The 24791-nt window shown below is 46.3% G+C and overlaps 4 protein-coding genes and 1 long non-coding RNA gene across 5 annotated transcripts; 1 reads left to right on the top strand and 4 right to left on the bottom strand.

Moving 5' to 3' along the window:
• Positions 1 to 503: 503 nt before the first annotated feature.
• LOC139306872 (solute carrier family 22 member 13) lies at positions 504 to 5706 on the bottom strand. Its single transcript, XM_070930835.1, has 10 exons — positions 5464 to 5706; positions 4777 to 4874; positions 4526 to 4680; positions 3232 to 3400; positions 3037 to 3139; positions 2676 to 2818; positions 2367 to 2578; positions 1754 to 1862; positions 1433 to 1684; positions 504 to 811 (listed from the first exon to the last, which is right to left on the bottom strand). Exons 1-10 carry the CDS (start codon positions 5704 to 5706, stop codon positions 733 to 735), a joined length of 1563 nt encoding a protein of 520 aa, XP_070786936.1. The 3' UTR covers positions 504 to 732.
• A 690-nt stretch (positions 5707 to 6396) lies between these two features.
• Positions 6397 to 8411, bottom strand: LOC139306444 (required for drug-induced death protein 1-like). Its single transcript, XM_070930301.1, has 2 exons — positions 8193 to 8411; positions 6397 to 6641 (listed from the first exon to the last, which is right to left on the bottom strand). Exons 1-2 carry the CDS (start codon positions 8409 to 8411, stop codon positions 6501 to 6503), a joined length of 360 nt encoding a protein of 119 aa, XP_070786402.1. The 3' UTR covers positions 6397 to 6500.
• A 1732-nt stretch (positions 8412 to 10143) lies between these two features.
• Positions 10144 to 12368, bottom strand: LOC139306913 (mitotic deacetylase-associated SANT domain protein-like). Its single transcript, XM_070930878.1, has 6 exons — positions 12336 to 12368; positions 12145 to 12248; positions 11920 to 11992; positions 11743 to 11828; positions 11553 to 11666; positions 10144 to 10414 (listed from the first exon to the last, which is right to left on the bottom strand). The coding sequence occupies exons 2-6, from the start codon at positions 12229 to 12231 to the stop codon at positions 10379 to 10381; spliced, it is 396 nt and encodes a 131-aa protein (XP_070786979.1). The 5' UTR covers positions 12232 to 12248; positions 12336 to 12368; the 3' UTR covers positions 10144 to 10378.
• A 21-nt stretch (positions 12369 to 12389) lies between these two features.
• Positions 12390 to 12856, bottom strand: LOC139306912 (uncharacterized). The gene is made up of 3 exons (XR_011599549.1): positions 12786 to 12856; positions 12547 to 12613; positions 12390 to 12475 (listed from the first exon to the last, which is right to left on the bottom strand). It is a non-coding gene; the product is annotated as an uncharacterized lncRNA (long non-coding RNA).
• A 9378-nt stretch (positions 12857 to 22234) lies between these two features.
• Positions 22235 to 24692, top strand: lipt1 (lipoyltransferase 1). The gene is made up of 3 exons (XM_070930789.1): positions 22235 to 22772; positions 22876 to 23097; positions 23464 to 24692. The coding sequence occupies exons 1-3, from the start codon at positions 22235 to 22237 to the stop codon at positions 23874 to 23876; spliced, it is 1173 nt and encodes a 390-aa protein (XP_070786890.1). The 3' UTR covers positions 23877 to 24692.
• The last annotated feature ends 99 nt before the right edge of the window (positions 24693 to 24791 follow it).

Raw genomic sequence — 24791 nt, 5'->3', positions numbered from 1 at the left:
AAACACAGTAATGTGTTTCAGACTTTACTCAAGAACAGTACTTGAGAACAGTTTGAGGTATTTATACTTTGCTACTTAACACATGTCAAATACTGTACTTTTTACTCGACTACATTTATCTGAGAGCTTAAGTTACTTTTCAGATTAAGATTTTACTGTTCAAAACCTAAAAAGAGACGACTCTGAAGTAAACACTCCCTCCAATAACTTCACCAGGACCAATAATTCCGGATGAATCCTCTGATGGTCCCTCTAGCGCCACCAGCAGGTTGACATCTGTGGTTTAGACTGAAATATCTCAACTGTACTTTGTGTCTAATTAGCAAATGTTAGCATGCTAATGTTAGCATTTAGCTCAGCTGAGCTGCTAGCATGGCTGTAGTCATAATATTTACACTTTGACTTCAGTAGACTTTTACTTGTAATGAAGTATGTTTACTTTGTGGTATTACTAAGTATAGTATATGAATACTTGAACTCTGACCAATGATGACCAGGAGGAGAACTGGTTCAGTTCAGTTTATTTTCACAGTGATGAAAACAGAACAAAGTGACAACAACAACAACAACAACAACAACAAGAGAATATAAGACACATCAGGTCTCGGACTGATCGCCTCGAGCTCCTTCAGGTTTTTAGTCTTTAATTTAAAATCAGAACTAAACACAAAGAAGACCTAAAGCTGTTCATTAAAGTTCAAACAAACTAAGACTCAGACTGTGTGTGTGTGTTCATATCAGTCCTGTGTGTGTGTCGTCTTTCTCTGCAGGGAGGATCTCTGTTTTCTTGGTTTGGCTGCTCACCAGCTTCCTGAAAACACACACACCATAAATCAACACAATGATTCACTTTGCAGCTGTTAATGTGTGTGTTGTGTCACTTATTTCCTTTCTTGCAAAGATATTAAATGTTCAGTAGTTGATCTTTAGTTCCTGAATTTGTGACTTTCTGGTTCAGTGTTAAAAAACGTGACTGAAAATCTGGCAAAACTAACTTGAGCAGTTTGATCAGTAGCTGCGTGTTCTTGCACAATAGTTTTGAGTTTGTAGGTTGAAGCCTCAGAGAGAAACCTTTGAACTTTACTTTGATATGTTAAAGAAACAGAAGAGCATTGTGATTGATAGTTACAACCGTCCTTGAAAGAAACCTGTAACTATCTACCTCTGGTAACTTCATATATATGAATATAAAAGTAATTCACAGGAGACGATGTTGACTGAAAAGCTCCATTTAGTTGCTTCATACTCTTTAAATATTAACATGACTCTGTTGTTGCACTGGTGAATTAGTGCTGTGGAAACATTATGCTGAATTGAAACAAGAGCAAAGTAACACAGGGAAGCTTCCTACTAAAAGCTGAAATATATATCTATATATATATATCGATATATATAAATATATATGGGATAATGCCTCTAATAAAGGCCTCACCATGTCCTGCAGAGGGCGCCCATGCTGGGTGGGCGGGGCTGAGGCTGCCTGTCACAGTCCTCCACCGAATCAGGAAGTGGGACGCCGCTGGTCTCCGGCAGCAGCAGGCACAGGCCGCAGCCTACGATTGGTCCACTGCTGTACACAACCATGGCAGCCAATGAGATCGCTCCGTTTGGATTGGAGGGGACGAGGGAGTTGACCAGACAGCCGAGCCGAAAAAACAAGTTGACCAGGGACACACAGCGCTGTCTGGACGACAAAGACGTGGTTAACATCATATCTAAGCTGGTAAACCTGTGAGTGTGTGTTAGCTTGTACCTGACCACCGTGGGGAACAGCTCAATGCTGTACAGGACGGAGATGAAGATGGCAGCCAGGATGCAGAGTTTCCCCAGCAGAGCCAGACTCATCACCAGCACCGGCTCACCTGCACACACGATAAATGACCTGATTACAGATCAGTAGGGTCCAGTCCAGAGCTTTGTGGGCAGACAGAACATCCATTACCAGGAGTGGATTAATGTGCTAATGCTAATATTATAATCATGTTTATAAACATTAGACTAAAGCACGAGTAGAAACTTTATGCTGACGATACACAACTGTACGCCCTGAAACCTCGTGGTTCACGTTTCTAGCAAGCTAGTGTTCTTAAAACATTAGCTTGTAGTTCATATTTTTGCCATGTTAATGCTACATTAATACAAACATTAGCCCGTAGTCAATACTTTAGCATGTTAATGTTATATTAATACAAACATTTGCGACATGTTTTTTGCATGCTAATGTTATCAAAACATTTAAAAACATTAGCCTGAAGTTAATGTTATTAGCATAACTACAATTAAACTAGCTACTACAGTACAACAACGCTACGTAACATATAGAGTATCATGACTCTGCTGGTCGCTCAGAAGCTCAGATGTTTCACCGTTGTATCTGGACAGCAGTAACGACAGGAAGCAGGCCACTCCGCTCAGGAACAGAGCGAGCATGCTGATTGGCCGGCGTCCCAGGCGAGCCAGTGGGACGAGCAGACAGGGAGCTTCTGATAGGCCGGAGAAGAACTGGGCGGAGTAGACGCCGACACCAAACGAGCCGATGTTCATAGAGATGCCGAAGTACGTCATTGCTGACGCGGCGCTGCGAGACAGGAGGACAGACAGGTTACACATCTGGAGTCGTCTCGTTTTCTTTTCATTTACCTGTTGAAACACGGCGCAGGCTGTTGCCGTGGTACCTCAGGTAGCTCATGATAAACAGCCGCAGCAGGACCGTCGGGTGTCTGAGGTGGATGATGTCACTGGGGGCGTGGCCTCCAGGAGGCTGCTCATTCTGAGCCTCGGTGGCTTTCTGCAGGTCAGACCAGGCCGAGTCCAACAGCTACACACACACACACATTCAAACCCAGAATATAAACAGAATATTTTAACATTTTCTTATTGTCAACCAATCCCATAAAAAGACTGAAACCAGCAACCTGTCAGTCCGTCTCTCAGTCCTGTCTCACTTCCTGTCTGTGGCTCTCAGCTCACAGCCCATTGGTTCCTACTGAAGACGTATATCACAGACTTTAACTGAAACAGTGTTTGTGTGTTTACCAGGTCCAGACACTGCTTATCTGCAGGGCTGTTGCTACAGTAACGGTCCAGAACATCCGTCCTCCTTTTCAACAGCAGCCAGCTGGGAGACTCTGGGATCGAACTTGAAAGACAGAAAGAAAAACACCTCGAAGCCGTTAGCGGTTAGCTGGCTCGACACCTTTTCGGGACAGGTAGAAGGGCGTGTGCACCTACAAGTAGAGCGGCAGACAGACGAGCTGAGGCAGAGCCAGCGACAGGTGCAGCTGTCTCCAGGTGGGGCTGAGCCACGCCAGCGGAGCTCCCCCCATCGTCCCCAGACTGAAGCAGAACGGCAGGAAGGCCGGCGGCCAGAGCCGAGCGGAGGGGGGGGTCCACTCCACTGCTGCAACACAAACACAAACGGTCTTAAACATCGTTGAAGCCGACGTGTCTTAAAGGGTCCAAACATTTGAGAGTTTAATAAACCTGACGAGGGTGTTTCTGTGTCAGTGATGATGTTTCAGTCAGACTCCAGTCGTCAGTTGGTCCTGATGTTGTCACTGAACGCAGCACCATACTGAAGTCAATACAGACGGTGACGTCATACTGATGTGTGTGGGGACGCGTACAAATATGAATCAGAGGGTTTGACCTCCGGTGTGCTCTAATAATAATAATAATAATAATAATAACACTGGTCAGGTGATCTGTTGCTCCAGAATCACAGGTGTAAGGGGGCGTGGCCTGGAGAACAAACAAGAGACCCAATCTGAATAAACCTGAGGACAATAAAACCTGATCCAAGACGCAGTGGACCTGAACAGAACCTGCAGAGCAGCAGCATGTGTCGTTTCTCCTGCTCAAGACTCATCTTCCTCCTGGGATCATGATGATGATGATGATGCACCATGTCATCAAAAAGAGAGTCCACTCAGCTACTAAAACGCACAGACCTGAGACCGGCAGCAACACTACAGGACCCAACCAGACCTGGTTGTCACATATTACTGTCTGATGTCAGACATGTTTGACGTCTTGCGAGTGAAATCAGTCAATCTAATTTGGACCTGGTCCGACTGGGGTCCTGGGTCAGGTTTTAGATACTAGGGACCAAGTGGACCTATGAAGCCCCCTATTGACCACATTCCTGCTCCCCAGAGGATGAACCCATTAGACTTTCCTGTAGCGCCCCCCTCAGGACAAACTGGTGCTGTTAAAGGTCTCGAATCATCAGGATGTAGTGGGCTGTAATGAACCTGCTGCCCCCAAAGAGGCCTCCAGTCTGTCCACAAATGTCTCCTCCAACCAGAGCTCCGCGGCGCTCAGAGGTCAGGAAGCTGCTGGAAGCTGCCTTGCTTCATTAGCACTCGGCCCGGTCAGCATGACTTTATCTGGGACACGTGCTGTTTGTCAGCCATGTGTGCGAGTGTGTCCCAGCGTGGTCCAATAAAACTCACCGGACAGCCAGTCAACCACGACTCACTAACAGGGAGAGAAGGAAGGAAGGAGTCTGTGTTGTTGTGGTTACCCAGACTGAAGGAGCAGATGTTGATGCAGCAGCAGCAGACGCCCGTCAGGCAGCGAACAGCCAGGAAGAGGAGCGCCTGAGGAAGGACGGCGGGCACGAGGCCGCACACAGCGTGCACGCACACACACACCAGCAGCACCGGACGCTTCCCGTACCTGCACAAACACACCACCACAGAGACCAGCAGTGTAGAAGCACATCAAGGGGCTAAAGCTGCAGGACTTTGTGTGTTATGTGTGTTTGTGTTGTACCGGTCAGATATGGCTCCTCCAACCAGAGATCCCAGCAGCAGACCGACCATGTAGAAGGTCTGACCGTAGGACAACCAGTCTGTCCAACCACACACTGACTGACGCACACACACAAACGCACAAAAATAAATTACTAAAGACTGTGTGCATGTGCATGTCCACTGGGCCCCCATCGACCTCACCTCCTGTATACCAGGTACACCCACCAGACCACACAGCAGACAGCTTCATTTAGGGACCAGTACTGGAATACCATCTGACCCCGTTTCTGTGTGTAAAATACTTAATGTGTCGACAATAAATAAAAGAATTCACTGTGACACTTTGTCACACAAACCAGTGGACACACAGTGACTGTGGGGCTGCGTAGGAACCACATGCTAATCTGTCTTCTTCGATTGAGCCAGGCTCGCACTTTCCCCCTGCTTCCAATCTTTGTGCTAAGCTAGGCTAACACGTCCTGGACTGCATGCGCAGACATATTATCCATCTTGTCACGTGACTTTGGGTAAGATGGCTAACAGTGTTGACAGTCAGTTAACATTAACAGCGTCACGTTGCACATTAACACGTATCTAACCGCAGTTATCTGTTGTGTAACGTCTTGTTGACAGCATGAAGACTCTGTCTGCTTTCACTTTTTACAGGAACATCATGGACAAACTCTTCAAAGTGTCCGTCACTCACGTCTCGGTTCCCGCTCTCCGTCCTCCAATCGGCTTCGCTCTCTGAACCTTCCCCGGGCCGTGATTGGTTGTTCTCCGCGGTCGGTGGCAACGTTCCGGGCGAAGTGTCCGCGCCGGTGCCGTTGCCATGGTGACAAGAGGCCGCGACGACGGCGGCCGTGAAAATGTCGAGAAAGAAGAGGAAAGAGGTGAAGAAGAAGACGAGAGAGAGACGCCAGTAGACGGACAGCTGCAGCGGAGACATTTCCTCTCAGGTCTGGAGCTACTTCTTTATTTTCACTTTTCACTTCCTGCAGAAGAAGAAAAATGAACAAAGTTTGTCTTGAGAGTTTTCAGGGGCTCCCCATGTTGTTGCTGTGCTCCTCAGAAGTCTCAGTCCGCTCAGGTCTGCCTGTCTCTGGCTGAACAGCTGCTGCTGTCACCAGGAGAGTTGTTGACCAGACAGACAGACAGACAGGCAGACGGACAGACAGACAGACAGCAGAGGCTCCACACTTAGATTGAACTTTCATCTACAAGTTCTGTCCCCGCCTTCTTTTCCTTATAAGGACATGAAGGAGTGGCGTATTTTCCGCACAGTGACACAGCGACACCTTCTGGTCATCTCAGCACATCAACACAGTCAGGTTACACTTCAAAGTGAATTTATTTGATAAAATACAGCACATATGTTAATATTGTAGTTTTTACAACACAGAAAAAATGAGTTGGCTACATTCTGAAGCCAGGAAGTAAAATCATTCCGATTATTAAAAACATATCATATAAAATAGGCATTTCAGACACAAAATGGCAGTAAACATCACAAAGTTGATAGAGATTAGGAATACACAATACTCAGACGCATTAGAGTGTACGTTAGACTGACCGAAGACCAATGACTATGCATTTAAAATAGCTTAAAGTTGGATTTTCTGTTTGTAAATCACTCATTCATTCATTCTTCTTCTCTGACGTCTTCATGTTCACCATGTCCAGGGGCCAACAGGTAACATGGGTCTATGCTCAGGGGCCTGTCCTCTCATAATCCATTTCCCATCATGCTTTGCTGGTGTTGGATCGGTGGACCTCCGTCACCACCGTGGACATAGCTGAGAGGGGTGTGGAGTAAGTAGAGGCCATGCTCTGTAGACCAGCCATCAGACAGCGCCAGCTGAAGCACAGCGCCTTCCTGACGTTCTGCCAGACAGAACAGAGGGAATAAACACAAAGGGAAAGGTTCAGCTCCTTCAGGTGCCACAGAGCACGGCAGCGACTCTGAGTACGCTTCAATCAGTGTCCCAGGTTGGAGTCTCACCCCGGTTTAATCCATATTCAGCATATGGTGTTTACAAACCTGGTTAATGATAAGAACAGTATCCAGGTGTGTCCAGGTGTGTTCCGAGTCCTCGACACCTCAGCCGCTCGTTTCTGAACCCACTGAGTTTCCTCAACAGCTGCTGTTGCTAAATGCTAACATGCTGCTGTTAGCATTTAGCTGAAAGCACCACTGCGGCTGTTGTTAGCATGGCTGCAGACTTTCTGTGTGTTTACAGATTAAACAAACTAGAACGGAACAACAGCACACACCTCTCAGAGCTGCAAACAAACAACCGTGTTTCTGAGAAATTATTCTGTATTTCTAATATTAATATATATAAAAGCTAGAAATGAACATGGTGGTGAAGGTGCAGAAACATTCTCATTAAGTATCGGGTCTTCATGAATGAAACTAAATGCAGCTGTCATTACTTAATGAATAACACAGCATTTCAAATTCTGCCGTTATTATAGAAAGTCCAGAAAGTTTCATCATAATGGGTCACTGTGTTATTGAGAGACTTGTATATAAATGAATGGTAAATGATCTCACTTATATAGCACTTATAGTCACTGTGTTATTGAGAGACACGTATATAAATGAATGGTAAATGATCTCACTTATATAGCACCTTTCAACCTTCACGGTTCCCAAAGCGCTTTACAGCTAAGTCTCATTCACCCATTCACACACCAATGGTGACCGAGCTGCCATGCAAGGTGCTGCAAGGGTCAGTGCTAACCACTGCGCCACCATGCCGCATTATGTTTGTACATCTGCTGTGTTTTCATTCAGTTCCAGCCTCCTCCTCTTCCTCTTCTTCCTCTCTCTGTTCGTGTTCATCCTATCAGGCTGATTAAGTGTGTTGGGGTCAAAGGTCAAACTCACACTGCTGAGTCAATGTTTAACAGCAGAGCGGTCGAACTGAAGCCTGCAGCTCAATACTGTTTACAGGATGTTAATTCAGTCACCTGCTGCTTTCTGCATGTGAGTCTACACATCGTGTTCATGTATTATGTATTAGTTGAGCTCAATATTTCATTATTACTGTTATTAATAACAGTCGTGGTAATGGGTTGATGTATTTAACAGTTTATTCATAGATTAGTTTCAGTTGTATTTATATTTTATTTCTAGATTTATTTCAGTTCCATTCATTTCTTAATAGTCTGTTTGATGTTTCATGTTTATTTACATTTATAAATACTAAGATATGTATTTCTTTCTTTATGTTTCCTTATTGTTCTTATTTTATTGACTATTGCTATGTTTATTATTTTTATTTTCATATATGGTGACATTCTAATCATGTATTTATTGATGATTAATTATCACTGAACATTGATTAACGGATCATATCATGTTGCAGTCACAAAAACAAGATGTCTCCCTCACACCTCCTCAGGTCTAAGGTCATCATTTCTTCTTACCTTCCTGTACTTCTTGTACTTCTTCTTCTTCTTCCTCTTCTTCTCCTCCTTCCTCTTCCTCCTCTCCTCTGGTGTCTCCCCTCTCTCCTCCTCCTCCTCCTCTTCGATCAGAGGTTCGTATCTATCCGGCAGGACGGAGAAAAAAACTTCTTTGGAGGTTTTCTGTTGCTTCTTCTCCGTCGAAGGAGCCGCGTCCTCCTCCTGTTCCTGCGCTCCCATCCCTCCTTCCTCCTCGTCTGTCGCACTGAGTTTCTTCGGTTTCTCCTCTGACCTCCTTGTTTTCAGGCAGGAGGACCTTTGGATTGAGGAGGAGTCAAACTTTATTAGTAGCCTGAAGCTCAGTTCAGACACAGGAAACTCTGAGCTTTGACATAAAATACACTAAAAGCAGGATTAGAAGAAGAATGTGGAGCTTTCTTTGCCTGCTCGAAGTTAAAAACAGTTTTTAAAGTTTCAACAGCAGACGTTTGTGCAACACTTTGTGTTTTTTCCTCCAGTTTGATTCTCTGCTGTTTGTTTTACAGAATAAACACTGAAACTGAAACACTGAGTCAACATAAAAAAACTGGAAAAACATGTCATGTAGAAAAAGATTGCTGGGTGACAAAACTGTCAACTGAAAACGTTTTGAATGTATTTTATTTTCAGAATCAGATATACTTTATTGATCCTCGGGGGGAAATTATACAAAGAATTTGAGGAACTGACCAAAGTGAAAAAATGCCAACACCTCTAAAGCTGTATCTAATGCTGTACCTTGTAATCTGTAAACAAACAAAATGTTGCCATGCTAACAGCTCTGTGAGGCTGCACTTAGCCACAGCAATGAGCTAAATGCTAACACCAGCATGCTAACATGCTCACAATGAAAATGCTAACATGCTGATGTTAAGCAGGTATAATGTTTACCATGTTAACCAGTTTAGTTTGCTGTGTTAGCATGCTAACATTAGTAAATTAAGTGGTGGACCAACAAACATTGCCACGTTGCTAGCATGGCTAAAAACGGGCAGATGGATACGCTATGAAACATGGGCATCTTTCCACCAAACTCCATTCATTTTTCTTTAAATTTTAGGGAAATCTGTCAACACGTTTTTACAATATCCTGATAAGAATACAAACAGGATTCAGTTTGTAAAAACACATGAAGGTATAATGTCAAGAATGCTCTAAGGCCAAAAGTCTTTGCCCCCCCCCCCCCCCCCGTCCTAGTCTGGGGCTTTTTTGGTGTTTGGCCCTGGCACCTTAGTTTCAATAATGTGAAATCACAATGCTTCAGCATATAACGATAATTTAGACAAGAATCTTCTTCAAACGTTGTGAGCCAGACCTGATCACCAACATCAGTGTTGGACCTCACTGATGCTCTGGTGTCTGAATGGGGGCAAATCCCTGCAGCTGGTTCGACCTCTGGAGGGAAGACTGAGACCAGCAGAGTGAAGGCTGATAGAGCAGCTGATGATTTTAGAATCACATGTTCAACTATCGCATTTGGTGCGGATGTTCAGGTGTCCACATACTTTTAGCCATGTAGTATTTGAGGAAAATTAAAAAACTGAAGTGATGACAGGGACTGATATTAATATAAAGAGCTGCAGACAGACAGAAAGCCAGAGGCGTCTCATGTTTGCTTTTCTTGTCTTCTTCTCTTTCTGTTTTTTTCTGGAAGTAATAAGTGAAACTCTGTTCAGCTTTGAGACCCAGAGGGAGAAGAGAGAGAAACAAGGACAGAGAGGATTTAGGAAGAAAAACAATATCTCAACATACCTGAGCTGAAAACTAGAAATCTGAAGCTGCTCTCTTTGCAACAAGAAACTGCAAATGTCATTCATTTCATGTGTTTAACTTATCTTAACTGTGTTTGCCAACATGACATACATCGGAGTCTATGATCGGACGTTCAGAGATCGAGGAAAGAAACACACTCCAATCAACTGGCTGGAGACAGAAAGGTTTTTCCTTTAATGTTCAGCTCGACTAAAGACAACAACATGACTTCTGATTCCAGAAAAACAAACTGGGAATAAATAGACAACATGTATGAAGCATTTAAGCATTATTTGAGTCAACTGCCGGGAGGATTTAAACACTAAACCTAAAACTTAATTAATTGACATTTTTTTGTGTTTGTGCATGTGTGTCTGTAAGTAGTGTGTCGCTGCAGCAGTTGGCAGTCCGGTGGTTCATGATGCATCATGAGATGGTGACGACCTTTGACCCTGAAGAAACAGAGAAGGAGTGAGTTATTTATCGCTATAACGACACAAACACACCATCATAAACTCGATCAGGTTGTTGATCGAGAAACCAGTGACTCATCAATTACTCAACAAAATAAATTATTCACAAAAACTCAAAAAATTGACTTGGGACTTCATCTTGGGACCTGATATTGGACTTAAAACCAAAGGGTGCACATACATCGAACTGTTATCCAACTGATCAACATCTAAATGACTTATAAAACCGAAACGACACCGATGGAAACTTTAAAGTTGACTCACCGAGGTCCGACCGCAGTCACAGTTTGTTCAGAAACGTGACGGCTCTGACAGGAAGTGTGTGTCCTGTGTGTATTTCGGTGTGTGTACTTTGTGCTTCAGTGTGTGTTTGGACTGATAACAGGAGTTTGGTTTCAGTGGTTTTTATTCATTCAGCCTTTAGTTTCATTTGTGTTCACACAGAGTGAAGTTACTGACCTGAAGAACCGACTCAGTTTACTGACTGATTACTACGTCTGACTGCGACCTTTAACGAACATCAGACCTTCATTCGAATGCATTGACAGGACGTCATGTGACCCACGTCAAAACTAAAATCTCTGTCTCATCAAGTCAAGTCTTCGTTTCTTTAAAAAAGTGAAGGAATCTAATTTCAACAGGTTTCCAACAGAATTCAGCTTGTTTCAAGATTCTTTGAGAAATTAGTTTGTATGTTGAAAACTTTCATTTGTCATGTTAGTTTTAGTCAACAAAAACGGAAGACATTTTAGTCTGTTTAGTTTCTGTCATTGCATTTTCATTCTAAGAATTTGGAGGCTCCTGCTGTCACCATCTTTGTTTTGTCACCATGGTTACAGGTGTTGTCCTCGCCGATAGCGAGGTCAGTGGTTTAACGTGTTCATGTTTGGCTCAGCTGTTGCTGCTTCTTGTTTAATTCTTAGTGGTTTGTAGATGAATTTAGATTTTATTTGTTGACGAAAAATGGAAAACATTTCATTATCGTTCTCGTTTTTAAAGGTTTCTCTTCATTTAGTTTTAGGCTCATTGTAAATAGTAATGGTCGCCGACTAACATTCGCCATCATTTTCATTGACAAAATGATCGACTAAGGAGTCGTAACTCTTCAGTTTCTTACATTTGTATCGGGCAGAGTGACGGTCAGCCCAGCCGGGGTCCTCGTGCTCAGACTCAGCTTCTTCTTCCACAGATAATAAAACTCCACACACTGAGAGAGGGACTTGGTCTGAACCTGAGCGCACACACAACAACGCGTTACACAAAGTGAAACGCACCGAGCTGATGTTTGAACAGAAGCTGAAACTTACGGCTTTCTGGATTCTGCTGAAGTCCTTCTGATGGAGCTGCAGGGATTTAACCAGCAGCCTCCTCTCTGCTGCGCTCCAACTGACACCTACAACACATGTTGAATGTAATCAACATTAGTAACTCTTCCCTGTGTCATCAAACATACATTTGTCGCTGGTATAACGTAGTAAATGTACTTGGATACTGTGGAGCTGTGTGGTTGTTGCTGTTGGAGGTTTCAGGAGTTGACAGCAGCTTCTCCACCGTCAGCTGGAAGACAAAAACAAAAGCTGACCTCAGTGTCACTGCGGCCATTTTTGATTTGGGAAACTAAAGCAAACGGGAAGCTCAAACACTCAAACAAAAAGCCGATATCGTATCAGCTTTAAAGAACGCTATCCCAAGCTAACAATTTGATTTACCAGGAAGTCTCCTCGGCACTCTGATAGGACATGGAGAGCCGACTCTGGGCTGGTCCCGCCCCCTGACACCACACTGGAGCGAACCATCGACAACAGAGCTTCAACTGGACCAACAATGTGTCAATCAAAAAATCATCCAATGATAATCATGATTATAACAATAATGACAACATTTGTGTGTGTGTGTGTACCTCTCTGCTGATTGACAGGACGCTCCAGCTCGTCCCACGGTGTCCACAGCAGCAGTGCATTGTGGGAGTCAGAGTGGGCATATTTGTGGCCCAGCAGAGGCGGGATTTCAGCCTGGAAGCCCCGCCCTACGTTGATCCGCCTGTGATTGACGGCTCAGTGTGAACAGGTGATCGGACAGTATGATTTTGTTCAGAGGTAAATTATACGTACGGCTTATTGATTCCTGTCGTTAGTGTTCCAGGAGGAGTCTCCATGGCAACAAGATCATTGAGTCCATCTGCCAATCATAGTCACAAAGTTTAAAATCACATCCTGGCTGTTATCCAATCAGCAGAGGAAACAGTTTAGTTGTTTAATATTGCTCAGAAATAATAAAATGGTTAAAGTTTGCATTGAAATGATACGATCATGGAAAATGAACCCCTGATTTCCCTCTGGACTCGACTCACTGTGTGTGTCGTGAAGCTGTACAGTCTGCACTCTCCGCTGCCTCCTGGTGGTGAGGGAGCAGTACAACCCCGGCCCCACCCTGAGGGGACACAGCATGGGAGGAGGGGTGTAGTGTACACCACTGACACCGTTACACCCGGCAACCACTCCATCGCCACTGACAGCTTCCTCATCATCGCCTCGGCTGCTTACTGCCCCGTCGCCCTTAGCAACCGCTTCCTCTTCTTCTAGGTGCAGCAGGCTGCGGTAGAGCACAGCGCCTCCGGTGGCTGGAGAGAGGCGACTGCTCTTCCTCAGTCCACTTCTACACGCCTTGGCCACGCCTCTGGATTGGACGGGCACGGAGACGGGCATCACCGTGGAGACTGGTGGGGAAGAGTCCTCACCCTGGAGAAAAAAAAGCCTTAACTCTCATGTGGCCACCTTGCACTGTTGCCACAAGGGGCAGCCTTTCCAACAGTGTGTCTGTACTTATATAAATTACATTGAGGGGACATAAGTCTGTTCACACACTGACATTACGGGGACTCATCTCCCACTGCTGGTCCCCTCAAGGTAAAAAAGGTCAAATATTTTAGGGTTAAGACTCGGTTTCTGATTAAGTTTAAAACAAGTTAAGACCTTTTTCAACCACGTGGCTGATCTGGAGCCGCTGTGGGAACGCATGTGTCCGTTCAACGCCGGCAGACTCCTGAACTCACGCTTACACACCGTACACAGCAGCCTATAACGCACACACACACACACACACACACACACACACACAGTAGAATAGATTAAATTAAATTAGATACAACATTTTACACAATTTGTAATACTGTAAAAGGATGCTGAGAGGCAAACGTCCAAAACCATCATCATCATCATCATCATCCGTGTTCATCCAGGTTACCTGCAGTCTAGAACCTCAGTGCTGTTTTCAGGCTGCGGCCGTTTCATCTGAAAATTAACAGAAAAGTTTTAAATCAATTTGAAGAATAAAACTTGAGAACTTGTTTTCTTTATTGAAACAATCTATTAGCTATTTATTGATGCACTTATTTACTCACTCCTTTATTACAATTAGGATTACAACTGCTAAAGAATGAACTAGTAATAACTTTGAATACTTTCTGTATATTAAACACACCCAAGTCCAGTCTGATTGACCATCTCCTCCTCCTCTTCCTCTTCCTCTTCCTCTTCCTCTTCTTCTATCTCCTCCTCCACTCTCCTCTCTCCAGCTCAGCCCTGCAGGGAGGTCTGGAGTCTGGGCAGCACTGCTGACATTCTGGCCTCTTCCCTGTGGAGAGAAACAGCTCTCAGAGTTCCCAGTGGTGTCGACGAGACCCGTCTGGTCCTGGATCAGCTCACTTTGGCTCTGGTGGAGGTGTCGGGTTCTCTGATGTGGGTGTTGCTGACCGGGGTCAGAGATCATAGGGTAGCTTTCAAACTCCCGTAAACAGCAGCTTAGGGTTTTACTTCTGTCCAGCTGTCCGGATGTTTGGGTGTGGAAATCCAGTCTCTCTTCCCTGGGATGCATTTGAGGACCAGGGCTGGAGATAGTTGGGGTTTGTGGGTAATGTGGACTTGGCCCTGGGGTATTGGGGCTACAGAAGGGCTGGAGGGCATTGATGTCACAGCAGCTGTTGTGGAAAATCTGGGTGCTGGAGAAGTCTTCAGCAGATGATGAAATGAACTCCGCAGAGCTCCATCTCCCCAGGGTGACTTCTCCAGACATGGAGCCCAGTGGAGAGCACTGTAGCTGGGACAGATTTGGCCCCAGAGGCCTCCAGGTGTCCTGAACTGAACCAGGTGAGTCACCCTGTCCATACACGTCACTGGCAAGAAGTGTGTGAGTGTTATAGGGCAGTCTGTATGTGTTCTCCAAATCATCTCTGTGGTGAGTCACACCAGAACTAAACTGGTTCTGGAGATCCAGGTGGGCTGTGGTCTGGTTCTGTTTCAGACCAGACAAAGACAGATATTAATGTGATCATAATCAGCTGCATTTCTGATTCTGGTTTTTGTTGGAATAGAATAGACCACTATCTTACCTGGTAACTGTCACTCTTGAGCTGGTAGGAAAGTTCAGAAGGTGGTTCAGATCTGCTCCAATTTGGATTATCTAAACCTGGATTGTGATTTTGGTTGTAGAGGTGGTGCTGGGGTGGGGAGAGGAGGTGAGGGGAGGTTATTTGGGGCTGGGGTACAAAGTGAGGGGTGTTTATCTGGGGATGAGGGAAGTGAGGGGAGGTAACATGTGGGAGGTGATGAAAGGTTACCTGGGTCTGAGGAGGGAGGTGAGGGGAGGTTACCTGGGTCTGAGGAGGGAGGTGAGGGGAGGTTACCTGGGCCTGAAGAGGGAGGTGAGGGGAGGTTATTTGGGGCTGGGGTACAAAGTGAGGGGTGTTTATCTGGGGATGAGGGAAGTGAGGGGAGGTAACATGTGGGAGGTGATGAAAGGTTACCTGGGTCTGAGGAGGAAGGTGAGGGGAGGTTATTTGGGGCTGGGGTACAAAGTGAGGGGTGTTTATCTGGGGATGAGGGAAGTGAAGGGAGGTTACCTGAGTCTGAGGAGGGAGGTGAAGGGAGGTTACTTGAGGCTGATGGAGGTGAAGGGAGGTTACCTGGGTCTGAGGAGGGAGGTGAAGGGAGGTTACTTGAGGCTGATGGAGGTGGAGGGAGGTTACCTGGACCTGAGGAGGGAGGTGACGGGAGGTTACCTGGGTTTGAGGAGGGAGGTGACGGGAGGTTACCTGGGTCTGAGGAGGGAGGTGACTGGAGGTTACCTGGGTCTGAGGAGGGAGGTGAAGGGAGGTTACTTGAGGCTGATGGAGGTGGAGGGAGGTTACCTGGACCTGAGGAGGGAGGTGACGGGAGGTTACCTGGGTCTGAGGAGGGAGGTGAGGGGAGGTTACCTGGGCCTGAGGAGGGAGGTGAGGGGAGGTTACCTGGGTCTGAGGAGGGAGGTGACGGGAGGTTACCTGGACCTGAGGAGGGAGGTGAGGGGAGGTTACCTGGGTCTGAGGAGGGAGGTGAGGGGAGGTTACCTGGACCTGAGGAGGGAGGTGAGGGGAGGTTACCTGGGCATGAGGAGGGAGGTGAGGGGAGGTTACCTGGGCATGAGGAGGGAGGTGAGGGGAGGTTACCTGGACCTGAGGAGGGAGGTGAGGGGAGGTTACCTGGGCCTGAGGAGGGAGGTGAGGGGAGGTTACCTGGAGATGAGGAAGTTCATAAAAAAGTAAATTAGAACATAAGGAAGTAAAAGGTGCGCGATTAGAAACGTACGGTGTGAATAAGGATGTAAGTGATGATGATGATGATGATGAATGATTGAATAAGTACATCAGATCAGTGAGTAATAGATAAGAACCTGGGTATGAGGGCTTCTGTAGGTCCTGGGTGGTGAGGGGGAGGAGAGGGGAGGTGACTGGGACAGAGAGGAGTGATGGACGATGGGAGGAGAGGACGAGGAAAATGACCACAAGTCAGACATGATGTCCCGCGCACACACACCTGTTAACACTGAGTCTGTGTGTGTTTCTGTGCATGGTTGTGTGTGTGTGCAGCAGGTTGTGTGTTATCTGTCTTCATGTGATGATCTGCAGAAAGACACAGAGGAAGATGTTAGTGACACTCAGGAGTCAGTTATTGGTTTTGTCTCTACGTGGACACGTGGAAGTCGTTATTGTCACAAAGTCATGGAAAATCTCAAACAGCTGTATCAGTATTTTGATGCCATTTATGTTTGTGGAAGTTAGCCTGCCCCGCCGGAGCAGGACTCACATGATCCACAGGCCCACAAACCCACCAGCCAGAGGGAGCCTGGATAACTCTTTCGGCATGCATGCTGGGCGAGCAGCTTTCAGGCGCCATCTTGGAAAATGATGCTCTTGATATGGTCGAGACGCCGCCGGTGTGCAGGCTTACGTAGAAAAAACTTGCAGGTGCAGGTGTTTTGACGCACACCATTTGCTGCTGCTGGTGTGTGTGTGTGGCCGTGTATCGACATTATGAAATATCAAGGTATAACTCCATGGTCATAAAAGTAAGTCAACTTTTTTACTTCACTGGACAGGAAGTTGCCATCTAGAAACCTTTCCTTGGTTTCCTTTTTTAGTTTAATTATTTCTCTTAATTTTCTGGATGTTACTGTGTTTTAACTGGTGTTACTGGGTTGCAGTGTTCAGTATAACATGTTGAACTGAACATATTGATGGGTATCTTTTTTTACTGATTGCATACAAACCACACAGCAGCTGTACGCGTCTATATGACTAAGTGTGAAGGTGTGATAACGAGACGCTTCTAAGAATTCACACCCTCAGACAATTAAAACTCAACTTCTCTTAAAGTGACACCCTCAAGTTAAAAATCAAGTTATATTAAATATCACATTTTTCATTTTCTGTCATTCAGAAACAGTTTCATACAGGTAAAAACTTGACTGGCGTTTTCAGATTTTTAGCAGGAACAAAATCTAAATATTTGATATAAAACAGGTCACATTTAAAACTTTAAAACTTTTATAATAACACGGTGTATATAAAAGATTTATAGTGTTGAATGTTGATGAATGAATAAAAACAGAGTCTAATCTAACATCAATGTTTAGTTTGAAATAAAATGGAAATGAAATAATCTCTCACCTGAAACATCACCGACTCCGACTGACTGACTCTGACTGTGTGTGTGTGTGTGTGTGTGTGTGTTGTCAGGATGTGGTCACATGTTCTTCCTCTCTCTGGTCGTCTCTTCTGACTCTGCTTCTTCCTCATGATGACGATTTCAGAGGCCGGTGAGACAGAAGAGCTCAAACAAATAAAAATGAAAATCTAATACAAACTCAAACAACTAAACGAATACAATAAAATAATCCTTTATTAATCCCTCAGCGGGGAAATGTGCATTGTTCCAGCAGCATACAGGATAGAGCAATAACAAGAGACATACGTAGAAGATCAAGATATGATAAATAAAAACAATAAAGACTGTTATAAAAAAGCTACTAAAACTAAAAACAACAACAACAACAACTGTAATTTACAAATTTACAAATTTACAAATTCACAGAAGAAAGAAATGAAGGTAAAAGGATTGTTGCACATAGAGGTGTGAGTATTACACCATAGTTACATTCAGAGATATGTGGATTGTCTATGTCAGTGTGTGGTCTACTGGGAGCAGGTCTACTGGGAGCAGGTCTACTGGGAGCAGGTTCACTAGGAGCAGGTCCACTGGGAGCAGGTTCACTGGGAGCAGGTCTACTGGGAGCAGGTCTACTGGGAGCAGGTTCACTGGGAGCAGGTCCACTGGGAGCAGGTCTACTGGGAGCAGGTCTACTGGGAGCAGGTTCACTAGGAGCAGGTCCACTGGGAGCAGGTCTACTGGGAGCAGGTTCACTGGGAGCAGGTCTACTGGGAGCAGGTCCACTGGGAGCAGGTCTACTGGGAGCAGGTCTACTGGGAGCAGGTTCACTAGGAGCAGGTCTACTGGGAGCAGGTTCACTGGGAGCAGGTTCACTAGGAGCAGGTCTACTGGGAGCAGGTTCACTGGGAGCAGGTTCACTAGGAGCAGGTCTACTGGGAGCAGGTTCACTGGGAGCAGGTTCACTAGGAGCAGGTCTACTGGGAGCAGGTCTACTGGGAGCAGGTTCACTAGGAGCAGGTCTACTGGGAGCAGGTTCACTGGGAGCAGGTTCACTAGGAGCAGGTCTACTGGGAGCAGGTTCACTGGGAGCAGGTTCACTAGGAGCAGGTCTACTGGGAGCAGGTCTACTGGGAGCAGGTTCACTAGGAGCAGGTCTACTGGGAGCAGGTCTACTGGGAGCAGGTTCACTAGGAGCAGGTCTACTGGGAGCAGGTTCACTGGGAGCAGGTTCACTGGGAGCAGGTCTACTGGGAGCAGGTCTACTGGGAGCAGGTTCACTAGGAGCAGGTCTACTGGGAGCAGGTTCACTGGGAGCAGGTTCACTAGGAGCAGGTCTACTGGGAGCAGGTTCACTGGGAGCAGGTTCACTAGGAGCAGGTCTACTGGGAGCAGGTTCACTGGGAGCAGGTTCACTAGGAGCAGGTCTACTGGGAGCAGGTCTACTGGGAGCAGGTCTACTGGGAGCAGGTTCACTAGGAGCAGGTCTACTGGGAGCAGGTTCACTGGGAGCAGGTTCACTGGGAGCAGGTCTACTGGGAGCAGGTCTACTGGGAGCAGGTTCACTAGGAGCAGGTCTACTGGGAGCAGGTTCACTGGGAGCAGGTTCACTAGGAGCAGGTCTACTGGGAGCAGGTTCACTGGGAGCAGGTCCACTGGGAGCAGGTCTACTGGGAGAAGGTTCACTAGGAGCAGGTCTACTGGGAGCAGGTTCACTGGGAGCAGGTCTACTAGGAGCAGGTCTACTGGGAGCAGGTTCACTAGGAGCAGGTCTACTGGGAGCAGGTTCACTGGGAGCAGGTTCACTGGGAGCAGGTCCACTGGGAGCAGGTCTACTGGGAGCAGGTTCACTAGGAGCAGGTCTACTGGGAGCAGGTCTACTGGGAGCAGGTTCACTGGGAGCAGGTCTACTAGGAGCAGGTCTACTGGGAGCAGGTCTACTGTGAGCAGGTCTACTGGGAGCAGGTCTACTGTGAGCAGGTTCACTGGAAGCAGGTCTACTGTGAGCAGGTCTACTGGGAGCAGGTCTACTGTGAGCAGGTTCACTGGGAGCAGGTCTACTGTGAGCAGGTTCACTGGAAGCAGGTCTACTGGGAGCAGGTCTGATTGTAGAGCCTGACAGCAGCTGGGAGGAAAGACCTGCAGTGTCTCTCCTTCACTCAGTGCGGGGGAAGCAGCCTGTCCCTGAAGGAGCTGCACAGTGCTGCCAGAGTGTCCTGCATGGGGTAACATGTGGGAGGTGATGAAAGGTTACCTGGACCTGAGGAGGGAGGTGAGGGGAGGTTACCTGAGTCTGAGGAGGGAGGTAAGGGGAGGTTACCTGGGTCTGAGGAGGGAGGTGACGGGAGGTTACCTGGGTCAAATTTACAAATTTACAAATTCACAGAAGAAAGAAATGAAGGTAAAAGGATTGTTGCACATAGAGGTGTGAGTATTACACCATAGTTACATTCAGAGATATGTGGATTGTCCATGTCAGTGTGTGGTCTACTGGGAGCAGGTCTACTGGGAGCAGGTCTACTGGGAGCAGGTCTACTGGGAGCAGGTTCACTAGGAGCAGGTCTACTGGGAGCAGGTCTACTAGGAGCAGGTCTACTGGGAGCAGGTCTACTGGGAGCAGGTCCACTGGGAGCAGGTCTACTGGGAGCAGGTCTACTAGGAGCAGGTCTACTGGGAGCAGGTCTACTGGGAGCAGGTCTACTAGGAGCAGGTTCACTGGGAGCAGGTTCACTGGGAGCAGGTCTACTGGGAGCAGGTTCACTAGGAGCAGGTCTACTGGGAGCAGGTCTACTGGGAGCAGGTCCACTGGGAGCAGGTCTACTGGGAGCAGGTCTGATTGTAGAGCCTGACAGCAGCTGGGAGGAAAGACCTGCAGTACCTCTCCTTCACTCAGCGCGGGGGAAGCAGCCTGTCCCTGAAGGAGCTGCACAGTGCTGCCAGAGTGTCCTGCATGGGGTGGGACATGTTGTCCCTCAGGGATGATAGCTTAGCCATCATCCGCCTTTCTCCCACCACCTCCACTGAGTCCGGGGGGGGGGGGGGGGGGGGGGGTGGCATCCCAGAACAGAGCTGGCCTTCTTAAACAGTCTGTCCAGTTTCTTCCTCTCGGCAGCTGAGATGCTGCTGCCCCAGCAGACCACTCCATAAAAGATGGCTGATGCCCCCACAGAGTCAGAGAAGTCTCCTGAGCAGGGAGAGTCTGCTCTGGCCCTTCTAGTCCAGTCCAGTTTATTTTTATTTATTGTTGACACCTGGGTGTCCACCTGAACACTGTAAGATTTCACCATCTCGATGTCCATTCCCTGGATGTTCACTGATGTAGGAGGGGTGTGTTTGCACCGGTGGAAGTCCACCACCATCTCTTTAGTTTTCTTAATAATAATAATAATAATAATAATAATAATATAACAATAATACGTGTTTATTGTAAAATTATTTTGTATTTTTTTCTAATCTTACTTTTACAATCTTAATTTTACAAATGAATGGAGTCTGCCTTCCAAAAACATTTGAATTAAAATGTTTGATATGTTCAGTTCTTCATTTTTATGTATTCATTTATATTTTTTGTTTTGTTTTCTTCCCAGATATATAACAAAGCTCTTTCCCGCCAATAACATGGTCACTACACCGCCATATTGTTTGTACATTCCCTGTTCACCGACTGAAATAACGCAAATTGTTCTTGCGGTCGGAACCTTTGTCAGTGAGATCGCAGCACAACACGGTGCCTTCACAGTGTAGGACCGAGGTCAGAGCCAAGAGTCAAGTTACCATCAAACCGGAAATAAGTCAGTTTCAAGCGATTTTATCTTTCAGAATAAAAGCAGAAAAGAAGGGTGCCACTTTTTCCTGTTCAATTCTTAAAGGCTGATGCACGACTAAATGTCCATATATAACAATAAAATGATAACTATACCTGTTTGTTTTCTCAAATTAATAGAACACCACATAAAGATGAACCAAAACAATCATGACGGGGCCACAACCAAAGATTATTTTGAAGGCGGAGAGCGGAAGTTGTCTGTCGTGATTTGACGCCGGTCCGCTCGCTTTGGTTCAGGTCAGCACGAGACCAACTGTTCTCAGCTATATTTACATTTTATTGATGAAACTGTTTGTTTACGGACGTTTGTTAAAATGTAATGAATCAAAGTTTTAATTTAGTCTTAAGTGACAGCAGGATTTAGGCCGGAGCTAAAGCTAATGCTAGAGCTAGCAAACAGACAGGCGCTGGGTGGGTCAGTGTCGTCATACATTACGTTAGACGTACTTTTACTTTGGTTTTACGTGAAATGAAGGCTAATTCATGTAACCCCGGTAATAAACTGTAATTAATGATGTTTTTAGGGTGAAGAAGAAGAGTACTCAGTTTGTACACTTCTTGCTAATTCTTTCCTTCTAACTGTTAGATGAAGTCCTTCACTCGGATATTAAATTTAGTCATCCATAAAATGAATAACCCAAAGATAGAAAGATGCTGCTTTCCTCTGTTCAATCAAACCAAAGTAGAAAGTTATCTCCTGGTAACTAATATTAATAAGAAATTGCAGCTGTGTAAAAGACTGTCCACCACATGTAGATACAGCCAGTTTAACTTGAACTGTTATTTATTCACTGAATACATGCAGTTTTCTGTATGGAAACAATACTTTTTTTCTGTACACAAAGTAGTTTTAGTCAACTTCTAGAGTTTTGAATATAGTTCAGGTTATAGTGTTAACATCTTATAGCTGCAGGTGGACTGAATAGTTTATTTTCATGTTCTAGACATTTCCGTCATGTTGAGGTGAAGCAGCTGTTCGAGGGAAACGCCGTGATGTCACACATCAGAAGGACCTTGTCTCTTTTAAGAGGCTGCTCAGGTGTTTGCAGGTGTCGAACCAGCAGCCGGTCGGCTCGGACCAGCTCCACCTTCAGCGGCGGCCTGGTCGCGGCCTCTGACGGCAGCAGTGCAGGGCTGGTCCTACACTCCCAATCCACCGATGTGTTCCAGAACCTGGCTCTGGAGGACTGGATCGACGCCAACGTGGACCTGCAGCAGCGCAGCATCCTGCTGCTGTGGAGGAACCGGCCGGCAGTGGTCATCGGGCGCCACCAGAACCCCTGGACCGAGTGCAACCTGCAGGCCATGGGGAGGGCGGGGATCCATCTGGCCCGCAGGCGGAGCGGAGGCGGGACTGTCTTCCACGACCTCGGGAACCTCAACCTGACCTTCTTCACCTCCAAGAAGGCGTACGACCGGCAGAGGAACCTGAAGGTCATCACAGAGGCTCTGAGACGGCTACGGCCGGGTCTGGACGTCCAGGCCACCGACAGATTCGACATTTTACTCAATGGACACTTCAAGATCTCAGGTCGGGAGGGGGGACGGGGAGAGAAGTCAACTACAAGTCCCAGAGTGCAATGCAGCAGAAACATCAAATAAGATGTTGGTGTTATGTGTGTTGTTGTTTGCAGGCAGCGCGTCCAGACTGAGCAGGAAGTCGTCCTACCATCACTGCACCCTGCTGCACTCTGCTGACCGCTCCGCCCTCGCTGCCGTGCTCCGCCCTTCATGCCCAGGTATCCATAGCAACGCCACTCCCAGCGTCCCCTCGCCTGTCGCAAATCTGTTGGACCACGCCCCCACGCTGCAGTGGGAGGAGCTGCTGGACACACTGGTGCACCAGTACAATGCAGGTACTCTACTCTACTGGACTCTACTGGACTCCAGTAGACTATCCAGTTACTATCTCTCATAACATCTGTGGTGAACGAGTCCCTCTGCTGGCCAACTAGTGTAACTACAGCAAAATACAAACGCTTGATAAGAGCAACTAAACAGCAGCTGAAAATCTAGTTTTTGCTGGTTTAACTTCTCACCTCGCTGCAGTGAGGTTGAAGTGTTCTCCAGGGTGTGTCAGTACACTGTGACATCACTGTGCAGTGAGGTTACAGATCTGATTGAGCACACCAAAGTAAACCTTTAAAGGGCTCCTACCTGATCTGACTTCTGTAATCTACTCTGTCTTCTAATTTAAATGTTCCTGTCTTTCGGGCTCTCAGAGTTCAGCTTCAGCGCTGCATCGACCCTCGTTAACCCCGCCGATGAGTCTGCGTTTCCTGGTCTCAGCAGGGCGGCGGAGGAGCTGCGTGGATGGGATTGGACGTTCGGTAAGACGCCTAAGTTCAGCGTCCAAACCCTCCTGGACCTGACGGACAATCAATCGTCTGCTCGCAGCTCCGCTCAGCTGCACATGGAGGTAAAGAACGGCGTGATCGAGAGCTGCGAGCTGAGCGTACCCGCAGACTGGCTTCCTCTGCGGCTGAGCGGCGAGCTGAGCGGCGTGCTGGTCGGTGAGAGGTTCTGTCGGCATCGAGCGGCTGCAGCTGTTACTGCGCTGCTGCGGTCTGAGAGCGGCGAGCTGCAGGACAGACTGCACAACCTGTGCGATGCTGTGGTGTCTGCGATGGGCTGAAATAAAACTGATCCATTCAAGAGCTACTACTCCCCCCTAGAGGCTGCAGAGTTCATTACAGCCATGATGTGGAAGTTCAGTTATTCAGTGCAGAATTTAAAAAGTCGTTTTTCAGGCAAAAACAGCAAAAAGTCTCTAGTTCCTCTGACCTTTCAGACTTGGGGACAAATAATACAGAAGTGCCTGTAAGCCAAACAAACATGGATATGTTATATTATCAGTACACCGTATTTTTAACTGTCACATGACCAAGTCTGAAATCATATTGCTGCCTTGAGTTGTGAACCTGCAAGTTATAAGCATGGGAATGTTTTCCATCTGTAACATCCACATTGTCACTGTGATCCAACTGTAAACCCAACAAACAAACACTGAAACAATCAGAAGCTGCTGTCACTCACATTGATTGACAGGTCTTTAAATACTTTGACATCACTGACAACAATAAAATCTGTTAGTTATCATGCTGCTAAAAGTCTTTCATTATTGATCATTTACAGTATTTGTGGGTCAAAAACATGGCTAACCCCAGACAGGTCATGCCACAGGACGCATGCGCCATGCTCTCTATTCGAGCCATGCGTGCTGCTTGGACCTCTGGTGGAGAAGGGAGAAAAGGGAAGAGGTATCACTCTGCTAATATGTCCTGGAACCAAATTCTGATAGATATTTTATATTTACACACTACAGGCACATTCATATTGATATGTGGCTGTCATGGGCTCTACATTTATACTGCTATTGTTACTGATGTGTGTGTTTTGAATTGAGATTATGTAATAACATTTCTAATAAATAAAGTGGCATATTTCTTGAGATTTTATGTATTTACATTTACGTGTATGAAACATATTCAGATACAGTTCTTTGAAGTATGTTTTTCAATTATTTTCTATATTATAATATTTCTGTACG

This window comes from Enoplosus armatus, chromosome 24, assembly GCF_043641665.1.
Source record: "Enoplosus armatus isolate fEnoArm2 chromosome 24, fEnoArm2.hap1, whole genome shotgun sequence".
In the NCBI taxonomy this organism is placed as follows: domain Eukaryota; kingdom Metazoa; phylum Chordata; class Actinopteri; order Centrarchiformes; family Enoplosidae; genus Enoplosus; species Enoplosus armatus.
This window is presented reverse-complemented; position numbering and strand designations above follow the sequence as displayed.

Excerpts from the sequence above, each read along its gene's own strand:
- LOC139306872 (XM_070930835.1), bottom strand. The coding sequence starts at position 5,706 with ATGTCTCCGCTGCAGCTGTCCGTCTACTGGCGTCTCTCTCTCGTCTTC. Across the intron at positions 4,875-5,463 it reads CGGAGAGCGGGAACCGAGAC|TCAGTGTGTGGTTGGACAGA; the intron begins GTGAGTGACGGA and ends TGTGTGCGTCAG. Across the intron at positions 1,863-2,366 it reads ACTGCTGTCCAGATACAACG|GTGAGCCGGTGCTGGTGATG; the intron begins GTGAAACATCTG and ends TCGTGTGTGCAG.
- LOC139306444 (XM_070930301.1), bottom strand. The coding sequence starts at position 8,411 with ATGGGAGCGCAGGAACAGGAGGAGGACGCGGCTCCTTCGACGGAGAAG. Across the intron at positions 6,642-8,192 it reads AGTACAAGAAGTACAGGAAG|AACGTCAGGAAGGCGCTGTG; the intron begins GTAAGAAGAAAT and ends TCTGTCTGGCAG.
- LOC139306913 (XM_070930878.1), bottom strand. The coding sequence starts at position 12,231 with ATGGTTCGCTCCAGTGTGGTGTCAGGGGGCGGGACCAGCCCAGAGTCG. Across the intron at positions 11,993-12,144 it reads AGTGCCGAGGAGACTTCCTG|CTGACGGTGGAGAAGCTGCT; the intron begins GTAAATCAAATT and ends TTTGTCTTCCAG. Across the intron at positions 10,415-11,552 it reads TCACTCTGCCCGATACAAAT|GGTCAAAGGTCGTCACCATC; the intron begins GTAAGAAACTGA and ends CTGTTTCTTCAG.
- lipt1 (XM_070930789.1), top strand. The coding sequence starts at position 22,235 with ATGTCACACATCAGAAGGACCTTGTCTCTTTTAAGAGGCTGCTCAGGT. Across the intron at positions 22,773-22,875 it reads TGGACACTTCAAGATCTCAG|GCAGCGCGTCCAGACTGAGC; the intron begins GTCGGGAGGGGG and ends TGTTGTTTGCAG. Across the intron at positions 23,098-23,463 it reads GGTGCACCAGTACAATGCAG|AGTTCAGCTTCAGCGCTGCA; the intron begins GTACTCTACTCT and ends TCGGGCTCTCAG.